At 39.4% G+C, this 22,485-nt stretch overlaps 1 protein-coding gene across 4 annotated transcripts in view; it reads left to right on the top strand.

Moving 5' to 3' along the window:
• The window catches only part of LOC124595241 (cryptochrome-1), a 100,109-nt gene that overhangs the window by 44,291 nt on the left and 33,333 nt on the right, over window positions 1-22,485 (top strand). For all 4 annotated transcript variants that reach the window (XM_047133903.1, XM_047133901.1, XM_047133900.1 and 1 more), the window contains exons 5-7: window positions 4,832-4,993; window positions 10,358-10,462; window positions 19,575-19,819. In XM_047133903.1, coding sequence (XP_046989859.1) covers window positions 4,832-4,993; window positions 10,358-10,462; window positions 19,575-19,819 — 512 coding nt within the window. The remainder of the gene's footprint in view (window positions 1-4,831; window positions 4,994-10,357; window positions 10,463-19,574; window positions 19,820-22,485) is intronic.

The following is a 22,485-nucleotide window of genomic DNA, read 5'->3' as shown; positions in this document are numbered from 1 at the left end:
CCATCTCCGCAGTTCCGAGGGACTTGTGTTGAGTGGGAGAAGCCAAATGGCACATAACGGTGTAGCAGGTTCCTAGGTCCCTAGAATTATGCTGGAGGGCATGCTCTGCTACTGGGTATTGGACATCTCCTAGGCGGACAGTTCGTCTGTGCCCGCATGAATGGGAAACTTGCACTCCAACACATCCTTTCATCGCGCCATCCCCCTGGACTGAACCTACGTTAACCAACCTCACTCCCATTTACTCTTCAGTCTTCTCCTCTTTCCCTTTCCTCTTTTGCCATTCACGCATCTTTTCATCCTACATAGTTGCGTTTATCTTTATACTATATACCTCTTTACTTTGTAAGCATCCTCTTTGGTTTGAAGCTGGCACAGTACTTACAGTAGAATATCTTTGGCCTCCCTCTGACACCCATTCCTCCATCTTTGCTACCCTCCCTGTTTACCTTTCCCCTGTTGCTTTATAACATGGGTTGTGAGCAACTGAATCCACTTTCCTTTCTTCCCCTTTTTCCCCCTCTCTCCTCCCTGACAAAGGAACAAAGTTCTGAAAGCTATGATACGTAAATTTTCTGTTCTGTTTTGTGTATCTATTGGCTGTACTGAGTTGAGGTAAGTACTTGCCAGCCCCTCTATCACTTTGTTAGTTTTTGTATAGTTTAATGAACATATATGTCTTTCTGCTTGTTTTAGTTTTACTTTGTACTTTGTTAACCATTGTTGCCACAACTGCGTCATGGTCACTGACACCAGTTTCGATATGGACATCCTCAAAGAGGTCAGGTCTATTTGTTGCCATTAGATCCAATATATTTCAATCATGAGTGGGATTCCTAACTATTCGTTCTAGGTAGTTTTCAGAAAAGGCATGTAGTAAAGTTTCACAGGATGTCTTTATCATGCCTACCACTGAGAAAATTGTAATTTTCCCAATTAATTGTTGGATGATTAAAGACTCCACTGATGATTACAGTATGATTGGGGAACGTATGTACAAGTGACCTGTTTTCTCTGAAATTTTTGGTTGCATCAGGAGATGAGCCTGGTGGGTGATAGAAGGATCCAGTTAAAACTTTATGCCCACCCCTGATACTGAGTCTTGCTCAAACAGTCTCTATTGCAGCTTCAATTTATATCTCTGTGGATTTGAGTTTTTTGTCTACTGCGATAAATACACTCCTCCATTTCCCATTTTCCTATCCTTTCGATATACACTTAAACTTTCCCCAAAAATGTCACTGCTAATAATTACAAGTTTCAACCAGCTCTCTGAGCTTCACTGCTTTTCATTAATGCTACAAAATCTGGCACTTTGTTGTGAATGCTTCGGCTGTTTACTATAAGGATTTTAGCACACTCACCTGTGGGAGGCATTTCTTTCAATCTTACACTGATACTTCTGAGTTTCCTACAGCTATTGTTATCTGGATTGGATGGAGAGTCACCTAATGTAATGGATAAGTTCATCATATGTTCCACATTGATTTCTATAGTTACTTCTCATAGTGTTGCATGTCAGTTAGCACTGACAACTCTACCCAAAAGCCGCTGCCCTCAGTCGTTAAGTGAAGGCCATCGGCCACTGCATTGCCTGCGGTGAGAGATAATACCTGAAATCTGGTATTCTCATCACACCCTTGACGCTGTGTCTATGAATATTGGATTTCCTAACAATTTCTGAAACTGAATGTCCCATGCATCTAACTCCAACTATCATTCCTCTTTCAGAGTGTGTTAATTCCCATCATGTGGCCATAATCACATTGGAAACCTTTCACAAGAACCACTTGAGTATAAATAACTGCTCTACCAATGCATTGCACTTTTATGCTTTGTGTATGCGATATTATTGCCATCTATATATGAGGTCTGTTCAGAAAATTCTAGAACTTTATCCACAAAATATTTCTGTGCTCGTCTTTCACTTATGGTTTCCTTCAAAGTACTCTTTTCCACAATTGATACGCTGCTCCCAACGCCATTTCCAGTTCTGGAAGCAGTTTTGGTATGCCCCTTGTCGGCTCGCATGAAGCGCTGTCTGCAAATTTTCTTTTATCTCATTTGTTGTTGCAAATCTTTATCCTTTCAGTGGGATTTTCAACTTTGAAATAAAAAGATCTGCAGGAGCCAGGTCTGGAGAGTACAGAGGATGAGGTAGCAAAGTGATTTCATTTTTTGTGCAATAGTCGTGCACCAACAGATATGAATGTGCGAGTACATTATCGTGATGCAAGAGCCATGAATTGTCCGCTACATTTTAAACTGTTTCCTTCTCACATTTTCTCGCAGGTATTGCAACATGTTCTGATTGACAGTTGGTCACTGTGGCACGAATTTTGTTGACTCCTGACACTGAATGTCATCAGTAGATGTCGAAGGCCGTCCTTAATGAGGGTCAGCTTTAACTTCCATCTGGCCATTTTTAAACCATGTGAACCATTCGTAACACAAAGTATGGCTTAACCACCCATCACCGTAGGCTTCGTGCATCATTTGGTGTGTCTCTGTAGAGTTTTGTTGAGTTTCATGCAAAATTTAATGCGACATCGTTCCTCTAACTCTGCCATTTCGAAATTTGCAAACTGCACGACACAACATTCTACTCAATGCAACACTGAACAATAACTAACAGACATACAACAGTGAAACTTCGGGCAGTTACACATTAAATACAGGTGTGTGCAGAGATGCCAACTGCATTTGCACCAACACACCATTGTCACAAAATTACGAATGTTCCAGAATTTTTTGAACAGACCTCGTATGTACATCTTGCTGTTCCACGTCTTTTGTCAACTCAGTGTAAGTCTTTTAAACCTCGAGTGGGCGCACTGATTTTGATTACAGGAGTGGGTGTACTGCATATTTTATACACATGTAAAGCATTGCTGTCTCTTTATGTCACCAAGGTAAACATTTATGGGCAGAATCACAGTGTAATTTTAGTTTAATTAAACAATGATAAAAATGTACAGTGTACGAGTTAAGTCATTCTTTAATTAAACAATAATAAAATAAACTTTCATTGTACCACTGTGTTGCTGCATACAAGTGTTACTGTGCATTAATGATCCCCTCGGAATACTAAAGAGAGCAGTTGCATCAGATCAGCGCCAAACACTTATTTGGTTACTAATTATCTCGTAAGCAACTGCCTCATTAAGGGGTTGTGCTGCTTGCTTGGAATCTGGGTCGTTTTCATGCATGGATTGTACATTTTTTCTCACCTGACTCACTGTTTGTTTTTATTGATGCCGCTTTCTTGGATGTATAATAAAACGGCTTATCTCTATGTTAGTAGAGGTGGGATCGCAACTGTAAAACAACAGTGGAATTGTGCAAAACAGTATTATTTGTTGTTGGCCCAATTCATACATAGGCGCACCAGCTCAAGGGTTAAATATCTGGGAGGGGGAAGGGATTATGATATCGTGACATGGAAAAAGTGAAGATGACATAAATAATGAAATACGGCAGGGCAGGATGGCTGTATGACAACTGAACTTTTTCCTATGGCATAACAAAATTTAAAAAAGTACCAAACGGTGGTATAATGCTCAGTTTTTGAAAACATTGCTGTGTACAGAGCAGAAATGTGGAAACAAGTTGCTTGCACTAGAGATGGACTTGTGGAGACAAAGCTGTGGCATCTCCCAGCTGTACCATGTTTCAAATACCAACATAGGAGAGGCTATGGATGTTGATAAATCAGTAATAGAGACCGTAGAGATGAAAATCTGAAATTACATGGATATCTAAAAGGATGGAAAGAAGAAAATGTGAACAGTTTGTGAGGGGCCGCAGTTGAGAGGTCTGGGATGTGATGGATGCCAGAGGACTGCAAGAAGGAAACTGGCATGATCAGAGGAAGTGAGGGGCAGTGCTGGCCTTAAAATACTTGCAAGAGGATTATTATTATTATTAACTGCCTTTCTTCTCACTCCATATTTTCATACTGTCTTTTCCTTTATCCTCTTTTTGGTTCATTGTCAATTTTTTTCTCATTTTTGCCTTGTTATCAGACAATTCTACCATCCCCATCCTTTGTTTTCCACTGTTATTTATCACATGTCCTGCTTTATATTGTATTTATTGGCTCTCTTTTCCTCATGCCGATTTTGACTCATTTCATGCATCGACAACATGTTTTCTTTTGATACACCCATCTTTAGTGACCTTTTTGTCCATTAGACATTACACTTTAATCTTCCTTACTTCTTCTATACACATCTGGCTGTGATGATTCAGTCCTTGTAATACTGTCATTTTATTATGCTTTGCAAATAAGCTGCTTGAGATTCATATATTCCATCATTTTACCCGAACTTTTTCCACTTCTTCATCCCTAATTTGCATCTTTTGACCTAAAGTTACGAACAGTGTATTACTGACTCTTGTTTGTATCTCTCTTACCCACAGATCTCTTTTTTTTTTTCACACTTTTTGACAAGTTTCACTGGAAGACAATTCATATCTGTAATGTTAGACTATACCTTAATACTCCTGTTACTTTGTTGAATATATTTAGAAATTACTGAAGGGGAATATTGATGGGAAAGTGAAGTGTAGGATCGTGTGGTACTCTGATATTTAAGATACTTTACTGAAATGGTTTGTAGCTTTTGTCCTTTAACTCGAGATATTCGTGGGTAATTTTTCATCAGCCCAATAGCAGTTTCCTGTTCCAAATTTTTGTTTTCTTTAGTTCATTTAACAAGGGCATCACATACATATTGCGCACAAACCATTTTAAATAGCTAACACAATATCTTAAGTATTATATGTAATTCATTGTAAATAATGCTGACAGAAGTGTCATCTTTTGTAGGACTGTGAACCAATTTGGCATCCCCGAGATAACGCTGTTAAAAAGTTTTGTGAAGAGCATGGAATAATTTGTGTTGAAAAAGTCTCTCACACACTTTGGGATCCTAATGTTGTTATTAAAACAAATGGAGGTACGCCCCCATTAACATACCAGATGTTCTTGGTAAGTATAAGATATAATGCATTTTAAATTATATGAATATAAGGAAATAATTTTTTCAGTGGCACTGTAAATATTGATCATTATTTAATTTACACTCTTGGATTACCCCAAGACCTCTTCATGCAACATGAATTTGAAATGTTGTTTCCACCAGGGAAAAGTTCAGATGTTCAAATGAGTTTGTATTCTGTCCATCTCTACTAAATGTTGTATAGAAATTCTATAATAGCCTTTAGCACAGTTGTTTTGCAGTGCAACTGAGCATAACATTGAGACAGTTGAGATGGTTCAGTGGTTAGAGCATTGTACTCTAACATTGGAGGAGCGGGCTTCATCTGCCTCTCCTGCTGTCTAAAATTATGCAGTTTCCCAAAACCACCAAAGTTAAATGCCATGATGGTTGCTTTGAAAAGAGCACAACTGATTTACTCCCACATTCTTGTTTGATCCCAGCTTCTATTCTGTGTCTAATGGCATAGTTGTTAGAGAGATATTGAACCATAATCGTAATTCCTAACAACAATTGTGTTCCATTTGTTTCTGCTAATGAGCTGAAGGCAGCAATTACAATTTCACATGTAGTCTCTTCTGTCACTCTCAGAGTTATATTAAGTAATGCTTCATAACTTACGAGCAGAGAAAATGGACATCATTCCATTAGAACTACTGATAGCCGTGGGAGAGCCAGCCCTAACAAAACTCTTCCCATCTGGTGAGCAAGATGCATCAGACAGGCAAAATATCCTCAGACTACAAGAAGAATATAATAATTCCAATCCTAAAGAAAGCAAGTGTTGACACATGTTAAAATTACTGAGCTATCAGTTTAATAAGTCACGGCTGCAAAATACTAACACAAATTTTTTACAGATGAATGGAAAAACCGTTAGAAACCGACCGCGGGGAAGATCAGTTTGGATTCCGTAGAAATGTTGGAACACGTGAGGCAATACTGACCATGTGACTTGTCTTAGACGATAGGTTAAGGAAAGGCAAACCTACGTTTCTAGCATTTGTAGGCTTAGAGAAAGCTTTTGACAATGTTGACTGTAACACTCTCATTCAAATTCTGAAGGTGGCAGGGGTAAAAAAACAGGGAGCGACAGGTTATTTACAATTTGTGCAGAAACTAGACGGCAGTTATAAGAGTCGAGGGGCACGAAAGAGAAGGAGAGGTTGAGAAGGGAGTGAGACAGGGTTATAGTCTATCCCTGATGTTATTCAATCTGTGTATTGATCAAGCAGTAAAGGAAACAAAAGAAAAATTCGGAGTAGGAATTAAAATCCATGGAGAAGAAATAAAAACTTTGAGGTTTGCTGACGACATTGTAATTCTGTCAGAGACAGCAAAGGACATGGAAGAGCAGATGAACAGAATGGATAGTGTCTTGAAAGAAGGATATAAGGTGACCATCAACAAAAGCAAAACATGGGCAATGGAATGTAGTCGAATTAAATCAGGTGATGCTGAGGGAATTAGATTAGGAAATGACCACTTAAAGTAGTAGATGAGTTTTGCTATTTGGGGAGAAAAATAACTGATGGTGGTTGAAGTAGAGAGGGTATAAAATGTAGACTGGCAATGGCAAAGAAAGTGTTTCTGAAGAAGGGAAATTTGTTAACTTCAATTATAGATTTAAGTGTCAGGAAGTCTGTTCTGAAAGTATTTGTATGGAGTGTAGCCATGTATGGAAGTGAAACATGGACGTTAATAGATTAGACAAGAAGAGAATAGAAGCTTCTGAAATGTGGTGCTAAAGAAAAATGCTGGAGATTATATGAATAGATTATGTAACTAATGAGGAGGTACTGAATAGAATTGGAGAGAAGAGGAATTTGTGGCACAACTTGACTAGAAGAAGGAACCAGTTGGTAGGACATGTTCTGAGGCATCAAGGGATCATCAATTTAGTATTGGAGGGTAAAAATCATAGAGGGAGACCAAACCATGAATACACTAAAACAGATTCAGAAGGATGTAGGTTGCAGTATATACTCAGAGATGAAGACGCTTGCACAGAATAGAGTAGCATGGATAGCTGCATCAAACTAGTCTCTGGACTGAAGACCACAACAACAACATGTATTTCTCCACTGGGCACTACATTTTTTCAGAATTCTGTTGACTGTTTTTTAGCGTACTAATACATAGAAAGTATCACATTAAAAGTCATTCAAAGTGCCAAAGAGCTTGGAATTATGCTGGCTAAGTTATTTTATGAAAATTTGGTATTAGAAAAGATGTTTTGAGACACAGAAGAACCATTGAGCAGCTGATAAGTACAAAAGTAAACAAGAACCAATGACAGACACCCCACTCATCAGCAGATGAATTATGGGTGGCACATGGAAAATCATACTATCTTGTCCTTTTTCGTTCGTCATCTTAGTATTAGCACCTGCAGAGGAAGAGATAGAAGAACATTTACAGTTTTTTCTTTGTTTTTAAATATGCAAGTATCCCACAAAGCAACTCTTGGAAAAATCATTAATAACTATGTGTACCTATCAATAAAAGTGAAGTGACTGAGCTTTGTTTTCTGCAGAGGATATTTGATTACTGTGTGAATTGGACCAATCATGTAGTAATTGGCCAACAGCTGTTTATTCCTTAGATTGTACCACATTAGCTGAACAAACTGTAACCTAAAACTCATTTAATACTTTGTGATAAGGCAGTCATAATTTGTGAGTTTATTTGAAATACTTAGTTATGAGGCTTTTGTGACCAAAAAATACAGCTACATCTAGTTGCTTTATCACCATCAAGTAATTATGTTGAATTAATTTTTTAGTCTAATTGTCTTGACCATTGTGTGGCCCAGAAAACAAAAACAAATAGTTGTATAATAAATTGAGTTAAGATTATTCTGCAAATGAAATAACATCTTGTAGATCATCAACTTTTGATATTTTGTCTCATCAGTAATTGTAGGTTCAATAGGGTTGTTAGTTGGTTATTGATTAGATAATTTATGATCAGATTCCCGATATGATGCAGTTCTCTTGTACACTGTAATGTTGTTGTTGTTGGTATGGTCTTCAATCAAAAGACTGGTTTGACACAGCTCTCTATGCTGCTCTATCCTATGTGAGCCTCTTCATCTCCTAGTAACTACTACAACCTACATCCCTCTGAATCTGCTTAATGTATTCATCTCTTGGTCTCCCTCTATGATTTTTACCCCTCATGCTTCCTTCCAGCCCTCCAGTACTAAATTAGTGATCCCTTGAGTGCCTCAGAATGTGTCCTACCAACCAATCCCTTTTTTTTTAGTCAAGTTGTACTATAATTTTCTCTTCTGCCCAATTCTATTCAGTATATCCTGATTAGTTACATGATATACCCATCTAATTGTCAGCATTCATCTGTAGCACCACTTTTCAAAAGCTTCTATTCTCTTCTTGTCTAAACTGTTTATTGTCCATTTTTCAGTTCCATCTTCCATACAAGGCTGCACTCCTTACAAATACTTTCAGAAAGGACTTCCTGATACGTAAAGCTGTACTTGATGTTAACAAATTTCTCTTCTTCAGGAACACTTTCCTTGCCATTGCCAGTCTACATTTTACATCCTCCCTACTTCGACCATCATCAGTTATTTGTAATGTAACAGACAAATATTCGTCAAATGAACAATATGATACATGTTTTATACACATCATAATAGACTTGTATATTTCATTTTTTGTAACTAATATTTCAATTTGTATGTTGCTTAAACTGAATTACAATAGTGCTATGCAGTTATACTCATGTTTCTATCTTTTTCCTTTATTTACATTCATTATTCTATAGTTGAAATAACTGACGAGGTGAATCAATAATAGGGAGATGTAAGACATTGAGTGAATTTTATCCATAAAGGATGCAGCTAATCTCTGACTGTTGCTTTATAGGGTGAAGAATAATAACCACTACCAGTCACAATAGAAGGTGATTTTATTTAACAGAACCCAGTTTCGCATTTGTGCCCATCTTCAGGTGGTGTACATTCATGTCCATGTTTCCACACTCAGTGTTGGAGTTCACTGTTTATAGCCATCATCACATTATTTGCTTTTTATTCAAACAGTGAATTCCATCATTGAGTGTGGAACCAGGCAAATGACTGTAAACCACCTGAAGGTGAGCGCGAGCCTGAAACTGGTCATGTTAAATAAAATCACCTTCTGTTGTGACTGGTAACGATTATTATTGTACAACCTGTAAGACATGGATCTGTTAACATTACATAATTCATGGGATTGTAATAAAAAGACGGTGATTCTGAAAAATGTTAAGATTGCTGGAAGAATGTTACTATTAATTGTTATTCTATCTCTTGTGGGCAAGTGTTAAAACCTAAAGTGAACAGGAAAAAATATTGAAATATGTTGTATGTGAGAACTTAAATTATTTCAACAAAATTGGATGAAAAAACTTATCACTTTAATCATATTTTTAAAATATTAAGAAAATTTTAATGTGCATCTTGAAGAAAAATAATTTGAATTATAAAATTGTAATTATATCTTAAGTCATAGCAAAGAAGTGAACAATTTGTGTATCCTTAAAAGGCTATAAAGACAATCACAGCTGCGACTGCGATAAGGCATTGAGTCATTCAGTATGAGTGCTGTTGAGTTCAGTTTGGTTTGTGTGAATAAATGAAGGTCTCTAAAAACGAAAATGAGTTGTTTGTTAAGCAAAATCCTCACAGCCAGATAAGGCTATCAAAAATCCAATGAATCAGCTCATAATAATTTAATTGGATAGATAAAAAAAATCTACTCATCAAGCGGTGACAAAACACACACATAAAATCACCTCAGGACCTCTGCGGTGAACATAAGTAACATATAAAAATGACCAACAATCTTTGACATCTCTGATTCCACCAGATAAGTAACGAAGTATTCATGTAACATTTACCTGCTCTAAACACAATATATCATTGTGGAAGTAGCATGATATTATGATGTAGATAATGCAAATAATTAATATTTTTAGACTGAAAATTTGGTGCTTAAATTCTCATCTATATTGTGAGTAGTAGCATTACAACATACTGTTTGGTATAAATAACAAGGAATCGGTCTTCCACAGAATAAATGTAACTGATAATAAATTTCACTGATATTTTTGAAATTTACTGCTTTATGCAAGGAGGCAATTATGTACAAGAGGTAGAAAAACCATTTTCCTCATGTATCACCATAAAGGTATTAGATAATGAGCAATAGCATTTTTTGCAAGCGTTTCACTGTACTCTAAGCTTCAGCTTGCCACTACAGACCTTTGTTAAACTGAATCTGGTTTCATTGAATCAAACTGTAATATGTCTAAGCCGATAATTAAGTGTTTTGATTTCATGTTTACAGCATACAGTTAGTGTTATTGGCCCACCTCCACGACCCGTGGACGATATAGACTGGACAGGTGTTACATTTGGAAAGCTCTCTGATTACCTTTCTACAGAATTGAAGGTATGTTTCATTTACTATGCCCTGAAACATGTATTAAGAAATGACATACTAATACTTGTAGTTAGCATAAATATTCAGCTATTTTCCTTTGGTTGTTTGATGCCTTTTGCATCTATAAGTGAATGCTTTACAAATATACACTTAGTTTGTTTGAGATGCACTACTGTTTTGCAGTATTAGGTTGTGCAGCATATTCAGAATTATCAGTTAATTATCCAGGCTTTTTCTGTTTAATGGGTAACATGCTGTTTGATGAGAGGTTTTAAATGTGTGTCCCAGTTGGTGCCAATAGAGACTGTCAAAGCAGGTGTACTGCTAACAGCTGATGAGCACAGTCTCCATTGTTGTCACTACAGATGAGAAACTACATATTTCTTTTGCAAGATATTTCCCTGTTGTCGAGATTCATTTTTAGACTGCAGGGGAGTGTAAACCATGTTTTGGTAGTGATGATGGTGTCTTTGCTGTAATCTTTCCTTTCTCAAGATCCTCAGCAACATTATTTTAATGAGAAAGTTGTAAACTAAACACCATTATTGTTACTACACTGTTGCATTCATTTTAAATGAGTACCGAATTCCACATGTGCCCTGCTAATAGTTCTTGCTATGATTGGCTCAAATCCTATGTCATTCAGTTTCTTAACTATTTACTTATCTATTGTGTGTCTTTCAGATTCACTGTGGCATTTTTCGGCTATAGGGATGACAGAAATGGGGGAAAGAAATACAGTAGAAGAAAAATGGGTAGCTCTGAGGGATGAAGTAGTGAAGGCAGAAGAGGATAAAGTAGGTAAAAAGACGAGGGCCACTAGAAATCCTTGGGTAACAGAAGAAATATTGAATTTAATTGATGAAAGGAGAAAATATAAAAATGCAGTAAATGAAGCAGGCAAAAAGGAATACATACGTCTCAAAAATGAGATCGACAGGAAGTGCAAAATGGCTAAGCAGGGATGGCTAGAGGACAAATGTAAGGATGTAGAGGCATATCTGACTAGGGGTAAGAAAGATACTGTTTACAGGAAAATTAGAGATCTTTGGAGAAAAGAGAACCACTTGTATGAATATCAAGAGCTCATATGGAAACCCAGTTCTAAGCAAAGAAGGGAAAGCAGAAAGGTGGAAGGAGTATATAGAGGGTCTATACAAGGGCGATGTACTTGAGGACAATATTATGGAAACAGGAGAGGATGTAGATGAAGATGAAATGGGAGATACAATACTGTGTGAAGAGTTTGACAGAGCACTGAAAGACCTGAGTCGAAACATTCCATTAGAACTACTGACAGCCTTGGGAGAGCCAGTCCTGACAAAACTCTACCATCTAGTGAGCAGGATGTGTAAGACAGATGAAATACCCTCAGACTTCAAGAAGAATATAATAATTACAATTCCAAAGAAAGCAGGTGTTGACAGATGTGGAAATTACCGAACTATCAGTTTAATAAGTCACAGCTGCAAAATACTAATGCGAATTATTTACAGACGAATGGAAAAACTGGTAGAAGCCGACCTCGGAGAAGATCAGTTTGGATTCTGTAGAAATATTGGAACACGTGAGGCAATACTGACCTTACGACTTATCTTAGAAGAAAGATTAAGGAAAGGCAAACCTACGTTTCTAGCATTTGTAGACTTGGAGAAAGCTTTTGACAATGTTGACTGGAATACTCTCTTTCAAATTCTGAAGGTGGCAGAGGTAAAATACAGGGAGCGAAAGGCTATTTACAATTTGTACAGAAACCAGATGGCAGTTATAAGAGTTGAGGGGCATGAAAGGGAAGCAGTGGTTGGGAAGGGTGTGAGACAGGGTTGTAGCTTCTCCCCGATGTTATTGAATCTGTATATTGAGCAAGCAGTAAAGGAAACAAAAGAAAAATTCGGAGTAGGTATTAAAATCCATGGAGAAGAAATAAAAACTTTGAGGTTTGCCTATGACATTGTGATTCTGTCAGAGACGGCAAAGGACTTGGAAGAGCAGTTGAACGGAATGGACAGTGTCTTCAAAGGAGGGTATAAGATGAACATCAACAAAAGCAAAACGAGGATAATGGAATGTAGTCGAATTAAGTTGGGTGATGCTGAGGAAATTAGATTAGGAAATGAGACACTTAAAGGAGTAAAGTAGTTTTGCTATTTGGGGAGCAAAATAACTGATGATGGTCGAAGTAGAGAGGATATAAAATGTAGACTGGCAATGGCAAGGAAAGCGTTTCTGAAGAAGAGAAATTTGTTAACATCGAGTATAGATTTAAGTGTCAGGAAGTCGTTTCTGAAAGTGTTTTTATGGAGTGTAGCCATGGATGGAAGTGAAACATGGAAAATAAGTAGCTTGGACAAGAAGAGAATAGAACCTTTTGAAATGTGGTGTTACAGAAGAATGCTGAAGATTAGATAGATCACATAACTGATGAGGAGGTATTGAATAGAATTAGGGAGAAGAGGAGTTTGTGGCACAACTTGACAAGAAGAAGGAACCAGTTGGTCGGACATGTTCTGAGGCATCAAGGGATCACAAATTTAGCATTGGAGGGCAGCGTGGAGGGTAAAAATCGTAGAGGGAGACCAAGAGAAGAATACACTAAGCAGATTCAGAAGGATGTAGGTTGAAGTAAGTACTGGGAGATGAAAAAGCTTGCACAGGATAGAGTAGCATGGAGAGCTACATCAAACCAGTCTCAGGACTGAGGACCACAACAACAACAACAGGGATGACACAGTAATGCATTTCCACATGTGGAAAAATTGTTCAGTACCATTTATTATTTATTTATTTGTCTGTAGACCATTTAGTACAATAGCACATCGGGCATGTCAGCAACATTACAGAAGTAATATATGTGTTAAAACATTAATGCAAAATAGGATATGATAAGGTGAGGACAGGGCAGGAAATTGACCAAGGGCTAATCAAAGGACCCATCCCAGCATTCACCTTAGTGAGAAGGGGAAAACCATGCTCCTCCCTAATGTGAGTCTAGTACTTTTAGACTGGAGCAGCCACGAGGACTCGGTGCATGATTGAAAGGGAAATCACAAAATACATTGTCTATGTTGTGAGTACAACATGCACAATAAGTAAATAACTGAAAAAGAAATTTTGAAAATAAAATCACTACTGAAAAAGTGAAAGCACATGAACAAGTTACATAACTGTAGAAAAGTACAAACACACAATAAGTCAATCAATGAAGTAGGTAAACCATGAAACTTTGATTTAAAAAATCCCTCAAAAAATAAAATACAAGAGCACATTATATAGCACTGCTAAAAGTGTGTAAAGCATGAGCACATGAAAACCTGCAAGCACTGTAACAATCACAATTAAGCTAGCTAGCACCAAATCCTTTCTTAGCAGAGATGTATCATGCTGTGTCTGAAACGGAGGAAACAGAAAACCAACAGCAGACATATTCTTTGCAAATACAAGCACAGCACCGATGGTACATCAGTTAACAGAATCAAAAGAACCCAAAAACGAATGAGGGCCTAACATATTCATTGACATTGTAGAAACACTTCTTAACAAGAAATGATTTTAACTCCTATCCAAAAGCAATTATCTTCTCCAACCTCTTTATGTATGTTAGCAGCACATTATAAAGAATGGCACCAAAGTGGCTCATGTGTCTTTAAGTGTAGGTTGTTCTAACTTGTTGTATATGGAGAGACCCACATGTGCGAGTATTGTGATTGCGGTAACCAGAGTCGGTTAGCAGGTCACCAAGTCTACCCCTTGTTATCAACATAAATTTCTATAAGTAAAATGAGGGTGCAGTAAGCAAACAATTTTTTTTAAATAGGGGCTTGCAGTGCGCTCTTGCCCAGCTATGTGACAACATTAGGATACCTCTTTTCTGTAATGTATAAATTTATTTTAGTGGACTATTAATTTTACCTCAGAAAACTATTCCATAATCTACAAGGGACTGGAAGTAACCAAAATATGTCATTCTAGCACCATCTGAGGAGCAAACATTAGAAATAATTCTCAGAGCAAAACGTGCGGAACTGAGTTTCTGGGAGAGGTTAGTTACATAGTCTTTCCAGTTTAAGTCTTCGACGAGATTCATTCCTAACAGTTCTGCACATCATACCGTTTCTAACTCATTTCTACCCAGTACCAGATGGAGATATTGGTTTTGACCCATATTCCTGAATTGCATATAGTTTGTTTTCTTCACATTTAGTTAGTTTCAGTTAAAGCAAAATGTATTTAAAATGCTGGTAATTGCAGTATGTTCAAGCAAGGTGGTATAATGATGAGACATAGGACTCACATTTGGGAGTACGGTGCTTAAAATTGCTGTCCAGCCATCCAGATTTTGGCTTTCCACAGTTTTCCTAAATCACTTGATGCAAATGCTAGCAGAGTTCCTTTGAAAATGACAGTCACTTTCATCCCTCATCCTTCACAGATCGGAACCTGTACTCTGACTCCAACAATAAAATCTGTACAATATTATGAAAAGGATAGTTGCTACTCACCATATAGTGGAGATGCTGAGTTTCAGGTAGGCACAACAAAAAAACTGTCAATCAGGCACACACACTCGTGCAAATGCAACTCATGTACACATGAACACTTGTACTGTTTATATCTTTAATAGTGATATAAGTGTCTTTTAACTGTACCTATCTGCAACTTATGTGTCTTCTTAACAGTAAGTAGAAAACTGTCTTTTCCTACAGTGTTGATATTCCTACCGGGGTTTCCATCATTTGATTTTCCCGAACGACTTTCTTCCATCCTACAACCCTGTGATGTTTTCGTTTATTACCCTTCTCTGTAGCATTACACTTCTCAGTGTTTGTTCTTTCCCTTCTTTTTGTGTTTATTCACCACCTACCAAACCACATCTACTTCCGAGCCACACTGCATCAATGATCATCCGCGCACAACATAGACTTCGTGTCCACGCAGATTGTTGATGCAGCAACTGATGCCCCAGATTGTTCCCTCCAATAGTTACATTTATTACTTTTGATCCCATATATTTATTCCTATTGATTTCATCCTGACATACTGTAGTGTTTTGTTGTCCACACATTCTCATGCCACATGAACTTTTGGTCCATGACCTAAACCATCCTACCTCCCTCTCTCTTCACTTATCTCCAGACATGCACACTCCCATGCCTTATCATTCCTCTACTCCCACATTTCTGTACATTTTTAATGTTTTGTGCATAATTTCATGTGGCTTCACATATTTTTGCGTATTTTCAAATATTTGTGCATTTTTTTTGCATACCTGTATGTATTTAGCATATCTCTGCATGTTTCTGCGTATCTCTATGTATTTTTTCTGCATTTTTTTTTTTTTTTTTTTTTTTTTTTTTTTTTTTTTTTGCTCCTCTTAGAAATGTCAACACCTATTTTTCACATTTCTGCATCATTGCCATTTCCTTTACACCATTCCTCCCACTGTGGACCTTTGCTCTAACTTTCTGCACCTTTTCAGAAAAATATCCCTTTCTGGGGCTAAAACGCAATCCCACATACTGTTTCTTAAATGCTCCCTAAACCATGGAATTCCCCCAAATGACCTCCCCATAAAGATTCCTTTCTCTGGATCCCACCCCTCCTTTCACAATGACCCACACCTTTTCAGATTCAACCAATCCATGGCCCTCACAAACCTGGTACTGCAAAAACACATCTCCATGGCACAGGTATCCCAAAACCACCTGTGCACCCTCTGCAAGATACTAATACTCTGCAATCCCTACTTTATATATACCTCAGGGCACCACTATCCAATTTCTATCATACTCACAGAGTTCCTCCTCGTCCACCCATCATAGCAGCTAAACCCTGCTCAACTGACCTTTTCAACTTGCCACATCTCCCAAAACTCCTTACCAGCTCTCCACCAAATCCGGCACCAAAACATTCCTTGTAATGCTTTGATAACCTTTTCACCAAAACTCTCAATGCCACAGAAGTTTCAGTCCTATCCAAAGGCCTACCTTGACCCCTACACCCAACTTTAACCATGCTGGACTTGTCAAAGACCTACTCTCCTTCTACCAATGCATGCAACAGAAGCACTTCTTTGCGGCCAATCCTCCAACCAAAACCACCCTAATTCCAACAGTGAACCTTGCCTCTTCCAGTTCATACTACCATCCAACTATGAACCTCCTACTTAACCACCTTCCAGGAATTACTTATCTCCAACTTAGCCTCACCATCCTTCCCCAGGTCCCTTCCTCAGAACACCAACATTTCAGTAGAAGAAAGAACAGCCATACACAGCCACAAAACAAATCCTGACCTAATCATCATACCTGCAGACAAAGATTTCACCACTCTTGTTAGGAATTGTAGGAATTGCAGTGATTACCTGGAAGAAGGCATCTGCCAATTATCTGACACCTCCGCCTGTAGGTATTGCCAGAGTGATCCCATCCTAGAAGTTCAATACAACCTGCAATCCCTGCTTAAAGCTTTAGGCCCTCCCACAAAATCCCCCAAGAATCCATTTCCCTCCTCACCCCTATGACAGCCTGCACACCCACCTTCTACATGCTTCCCAAAATCCAACAATCCTGGACTCCCATTGTGGCTGGTTATTGTGCCCCCACTGAAAGAATTACCCGTACTCTAGCCTCCCACGTCAAAGACACCAACCCCTTCCTTCACCAACTCTCCACCATCCCCACCCTTTTACCTCCTGGATCCCTACTCGTCACTGTTGGCACCACCTCCCTATACACCAACATCCCCTATTGAACACTACCTTCCCCAATGTCCTTCAGACTCTAAACCCACTACCTCATTCCTCAGACACCTTACTGACTTGATTCTAACCCACAACTACTTCTCCTTTCAAAGGGAAGATATATAAACAAATCTGTGGCTCAACCATGTGCACACACAGGACTCCCTCCTAGGCCAACCTTTTTATGGGCCATCTAGAGGGGCCCTCCATAGCCTCCCAAAATATCAAACTCCTAGTCTTTTTTCAGGTTCATTGATGATATCTTCATGATCTGGAATCAAGGCAAAGACACCCTACCTTTGTTCCTCCACAACCTCAACACCTTCTCTCCCATCTGCTTCACGTGGTCCTCTTCAACCCAGCTTGCCACCTTCCTAGATGTTGACCTCCTCCTCTCTGATGGGTCCATCCATGTCTCTGTCCACATTAAACCCACCAACCACCAACAGTACCCACATTTTGACAGCTGCCATCCCTTTCACACCAAAAAATCCCTCCCATACAGCCTGCCCATCTGGGGACGGTGTATCCACAGTGACAAAAACTCCCTTCCTCAGTATGCTGAGGGTCTTACCAAGCCCTTCACAGACAGGCACTATCCCCCGGACTTAGTCCACAAACAGATCTCCCACGCCATTTCCCCTCACACCTCGAATCCTCCCACCACCCCCAAGAACCAGCCACAAAGGAGTGTCCCCTTCGTCACCCAGTACCATCCTGGACTGGAACAACTGAATCTCATCCTTCCCCAGGGCTTTTATTACCTATCATCACGCCCTGAAATGAGGGACATTGTACCTGAGATACTTTGCACCCCTCCTAAGTTTCATTGCCCACCCGACCTCCACAACATCCAATCCATCCCTATGCCACTCCCAGTCCCAACCCACAAGGATCATATCCCTGCAGAAAACCCAGGTGCAAATCCTGCCCAATCCACCACCCAATACTTTCCATCCAACCCTGTCACACGTTTATCCTACCCCATTAGGGATGCCTGCAAAAGAAACCATGCCATATACCAGCACTGCTGCAATAATTGCACAGCTTTTTACATTGGTATGACTACCAACCAGCTGCCCACCAGGATGACGGCCTCCGCCAAACTGTTGCCAAGAGTAAAGTAGACCACCGTTTGGCACAGCCTGACGCTGAAGAAAACACACTTGATTTTAGTGGCTCCTTCACTACCTGAGCCATCTAGATGCTTCCCTCCACCATCAGCTTTCCTGAACTGCACAGATGAGAGGTATCCGTATCATACATTCTCTGCTCCCATAATTATTCCGGCCTCAACCTATGGTAACATTCTGTCCCCACACCCTCCACCCAACAGTTTCCACCTCCTCTGTCCTATCATCTCCTCCCCATTCTCATCTCTCACCCCATTTATTTGCTGCCCTCTGCCAACACATCTGCTCGTCTTTCCCTTCTCCTCTCCTTCTTTGCTTCTTTTTTCCGCACCTTCCTGCCCCACAATCTTCTGGTGCTGCACCTGTTGGCATTCTAGTCCCTGCACACTCCACCCGATACTGATCCTCTCTCTCACCACCCGTACACTGCTATCCCTTCCCCTTCCCCGCCTCACCTGGATTGCTGGTTGCATCCCAAGTGATAATTGCATTCCAGTCTGAGATGCGGGAGTTGGCAGCCATGTTTGCTTGAGGTGTGCTTCTGTGTGTGTGAGTGGTGTGTTTGTCTCTTTTACTGATGAAGACTCGACCGAAAACTTTAAGTTAAGTGTCTTTTAATTGCGCCTGTCTGCAACTTGATGTGTCTTCATTATGGTAAGTAGCAATCTGGCTTTTCCTACATTGGTAACAGTGGTATTGTTATTTATTAGTGTGTGTGTTATACATTTCGTGCTATCTAATTGAGAGCATAATATGCATAGTTTTTGATTTCTTTTTAAAAAGGTTGTTATGGATGAAAGACTGGCCAGTACTGATCTTCAGGAGGTGCAAACAGAAAAATCTAATACAGAAAACTTGACTCTTGTCTTTTAGAATGCATTCTTCTTCAAGATGGAAAGTGTTATTGAATGGGGAAGGTTGGAAGGAGGAGGGAGGGGGGGGGGGGGGGGTGCAGGACGCTCAGCCTGTAGGTTGAAAATGAACAATTTATTATAAGGAGTAAGGGACTCTAACTTCTGCCTTTTCACTCTCTCTCTCTCTCTCAGTTGAATCAAGATTCCAGGCTTCTCTTTTGAATATGATGTGTAGGTGTCCTCATTACCATTATGAACATACTGAACAAAAGAGAAAACAAGAAAATGGAAGTGAGTAGCACGAATTTATTGAAAAGTGTGCTGGGGTGCAGTGTTTTTGGTGGCCTTGATGGTGTTTCTGAAGCAAATCTGAATGAAAGAAATGTTGATTGCAGGTTGTCGACAGTGTTCTAACACCTGAGAAATTTGGTGTGTTTCCTGAAATGGGCAGTGGGGAACAAATGATCCGTTGGATTGGTGGAGAGACACGAGCTCTGGAACACTTGAAAGAACGCCTGTATGTAGAGGAGGCAGCATTCCGAGATGGTTACTATCTTCCGAATCAGTCAAAACCTGACCTCCTGGGGCCACCAACCAGTCAAAGTGCAGCACTTAGCTTTGGATGCCTCTCTGTTCGCAAGTAAGTGCATGATTTTAAGTATTGCGGGATTCAAAAAGAAAGAACAGATTTCAACTGTTTATTACAGACAAACTGAGAAAGATAGAAACACATTGCTCATGTCAGTGGATAAGAAAGGTTCAAAGTTTTATATTCACACAGACACTGGAGCATGTACTCAACATAAAGACCAAGCATTGCTCAAGAAACATCAAAACAGTAGTCCATTTCATTCCACACACTAATCAACAGGTCCCTTTTTATGGAAGCAACAGTTCAGTTTCTTAGAACTTGAAGAGTAGCTGTCATAGATGGGCCAGAGACTGTCTTTTTATGAACCCTCGCAGGAAAAAAGTGCAAGGTGTGAAGTCTAGTGACCTTGAAGGCCAAAACCAATAAACAAGATCATGACTTCATGCAAGTACCAATGCACAAAGTGTAGTACTTCATGCAAATTCCAGTGCACAAAGTGTAGTCACCGTGTATCGTCAGACAAACAACAGTGCAGCTGTGTCAAAGCTTTGAACCTTCCTCTATCCAGTGCCATGCACAACATGTTTCTATCATTTATAGTTTGTCTGTAATAAACTATTGAAATCTGTTCGCCTTGTATGTTGAGGCTCACTGAATTTTTCATTTTCTGTCTGTAAATAACTGTGATGGGAGAATCATGACCTCTGCTCTCAAGGTTTTAATTTGTTTAATTTCTTTCCTCTTTGATTGGCAGACCTATAAACAAGATAAGAATCAGTGTGTAGGAACTAGCACTGTCAACAACTAGTCTGGTTCACACTTAATTGAAGTTTCCCACAGCAACATCCTCTTATAAAACATTCTTCGTCTACTCGCGGCATCAAATCTGGGTAACATCTCGAGCAGTTTGACAATTATGATGTTCACCGACCAATCTCAAACTGTCTGTAGGCTATAAATTGTCACCAGAACAACACCCATAGCTGTCTCTTGTCTCTGACAAGGACAATCAAGGATTTCATCAAAAGCTCGAGATTTTATGCAGATTGGAAATGGCAAGTAAATTGAGTGTTTCGTACAAATATAGTTCTTGCTCATTTATCAAAGTCTGCTTTCAGCTAACTGACACCTTGCCCTTCTCTCTGTGGCAATCAACAGTAATAAAAGTAAAATTTACTTGCTACATTTTCTCCTAGTTTATAGTTATGTGTGCATGTGACAGAGAGCTCCATTGTAATCCTGCACCCATTCCACAAGAGCACCACTGGACGTGTCCTACATTCACATTGTAAGACCACCCATAAACTGATATATTTTGCCATCAAAATCATACCTACATTTTGTGAATGTTGCTACAGATGCCAGGCAACCACTCGTCTTATATGATGTAGTAGTATTCGTATTAGAGCTCCTTAAAACATGCACTAAAATTAGGCCAATACTGCATACAGTTATATTGCCTGTCTGTAGTGTATTTTTTCACTGTACTCATCAAACTGGTGTTCTAAATGCTACAAATTAGTTGTTGTGCAACACAGAGAAACTGACTGTTGGAATTCTGGGAGTGTACATTCAGGGAAGAAATGGGTAACATATTATTTCCTCCAATGTACATCCCACAAAATGACCAAAATAGGAAAAATCAAATAAACTATAACTCACAGGTCATACAGAACTTACTTAGAGTTGCCCTTTCCATACACTCTACTCCAATGAAACAGAAAAATGATAATGACACCAAAAAACACCCTCCACCTTTACATAGTATATATGTAGATGTTTTGTTAAATAGATGGTTCTTTCTAACCCTATGTAACTGGAGCAACTTAAGTTACTAATTTCAATTCTGGACTGAGAAAAGACAAACTTCCAACATATAAAGGAAGAAGGGAAGCTTTGAGTATTGTTTGGGTTCATAGATAAGCTTCGGGCACTGCAGCTCGGGTTTTGAACTTCAGCGAAAAGCACAAGCATTGAGTTGTCAATAAGAACACACAAAAGAAAGAAAACTTTCTAGCTTTCAGAGCTGTCCTTTGTGGAACTAGAGTAAAACACACACACACACACACACACACACACACACACACACACCTGCATGTGACTAACAGTGCTAATGCTGCAATGCTGTTTTTCAGCAGGTGAAATTGTTGTGGTGGGTGTAGTGTCTGTTGGGATGGATAGAGGGAGACGGAGGTGGAATTCATGGATAGAGACTGGAGGTGGTTGGCAAGCGGCTCAGAGGAAGGCTGTCAGTTTGCCAACTAGGGATGCAGGAAGGAGGGGAGGCAGGTATATGGCTGGCACAATTGTAGCAGCCGGTCAAAAGCGTCATGAGGGGTTGACAGGCTGGAGGAAGGAGAAACTGGTGGGTGGAGGTGGCAGGGACATCGGTTACCTGAGACTAGGACGATTACAGGAACAGAGTATGTGTTATGAGGATAATTCCTATCTGCATAGTTCAGAGAAGCTGGTGGTGGAGGAAAGGATCCAGATGGGTCAGACTGCAAAGGAGCAATTGAAATTGAGCCTGCTGTGCTCAGCTGCATGTTGTGTCACCAGGTGGTTAACTTTGCTCTTGACCACAGTTTGGTGGTGACCATTCATCCTGGGATATGGCTGGTTGGGAGTCATACCAACATAAAAGGCTGTGCAGTATGTGCAGCAGATTTGGCTTGCGACATTAATGCTTTCACAGGTGCCCAGAATCTAATGAG

This window comes from Schistocerca americana, chromosome 2, assembly GCF_021461395.2.
Source record: "Schistocerca americana isolate TAMUIC-IGC-003095 chromosome 2, iqSchAmer2.1, whole genome shotgun sequence".
NCBI classification, from domain to species: Eukaryota; Metazoa; Arthropoda; class Insecta; order Orthoptera; family Acrididae; genus Schistocerca; species Schistocerca americana.
This window is presented reverse-complemented; position numbering and strand designations above follow the sequence as displayed.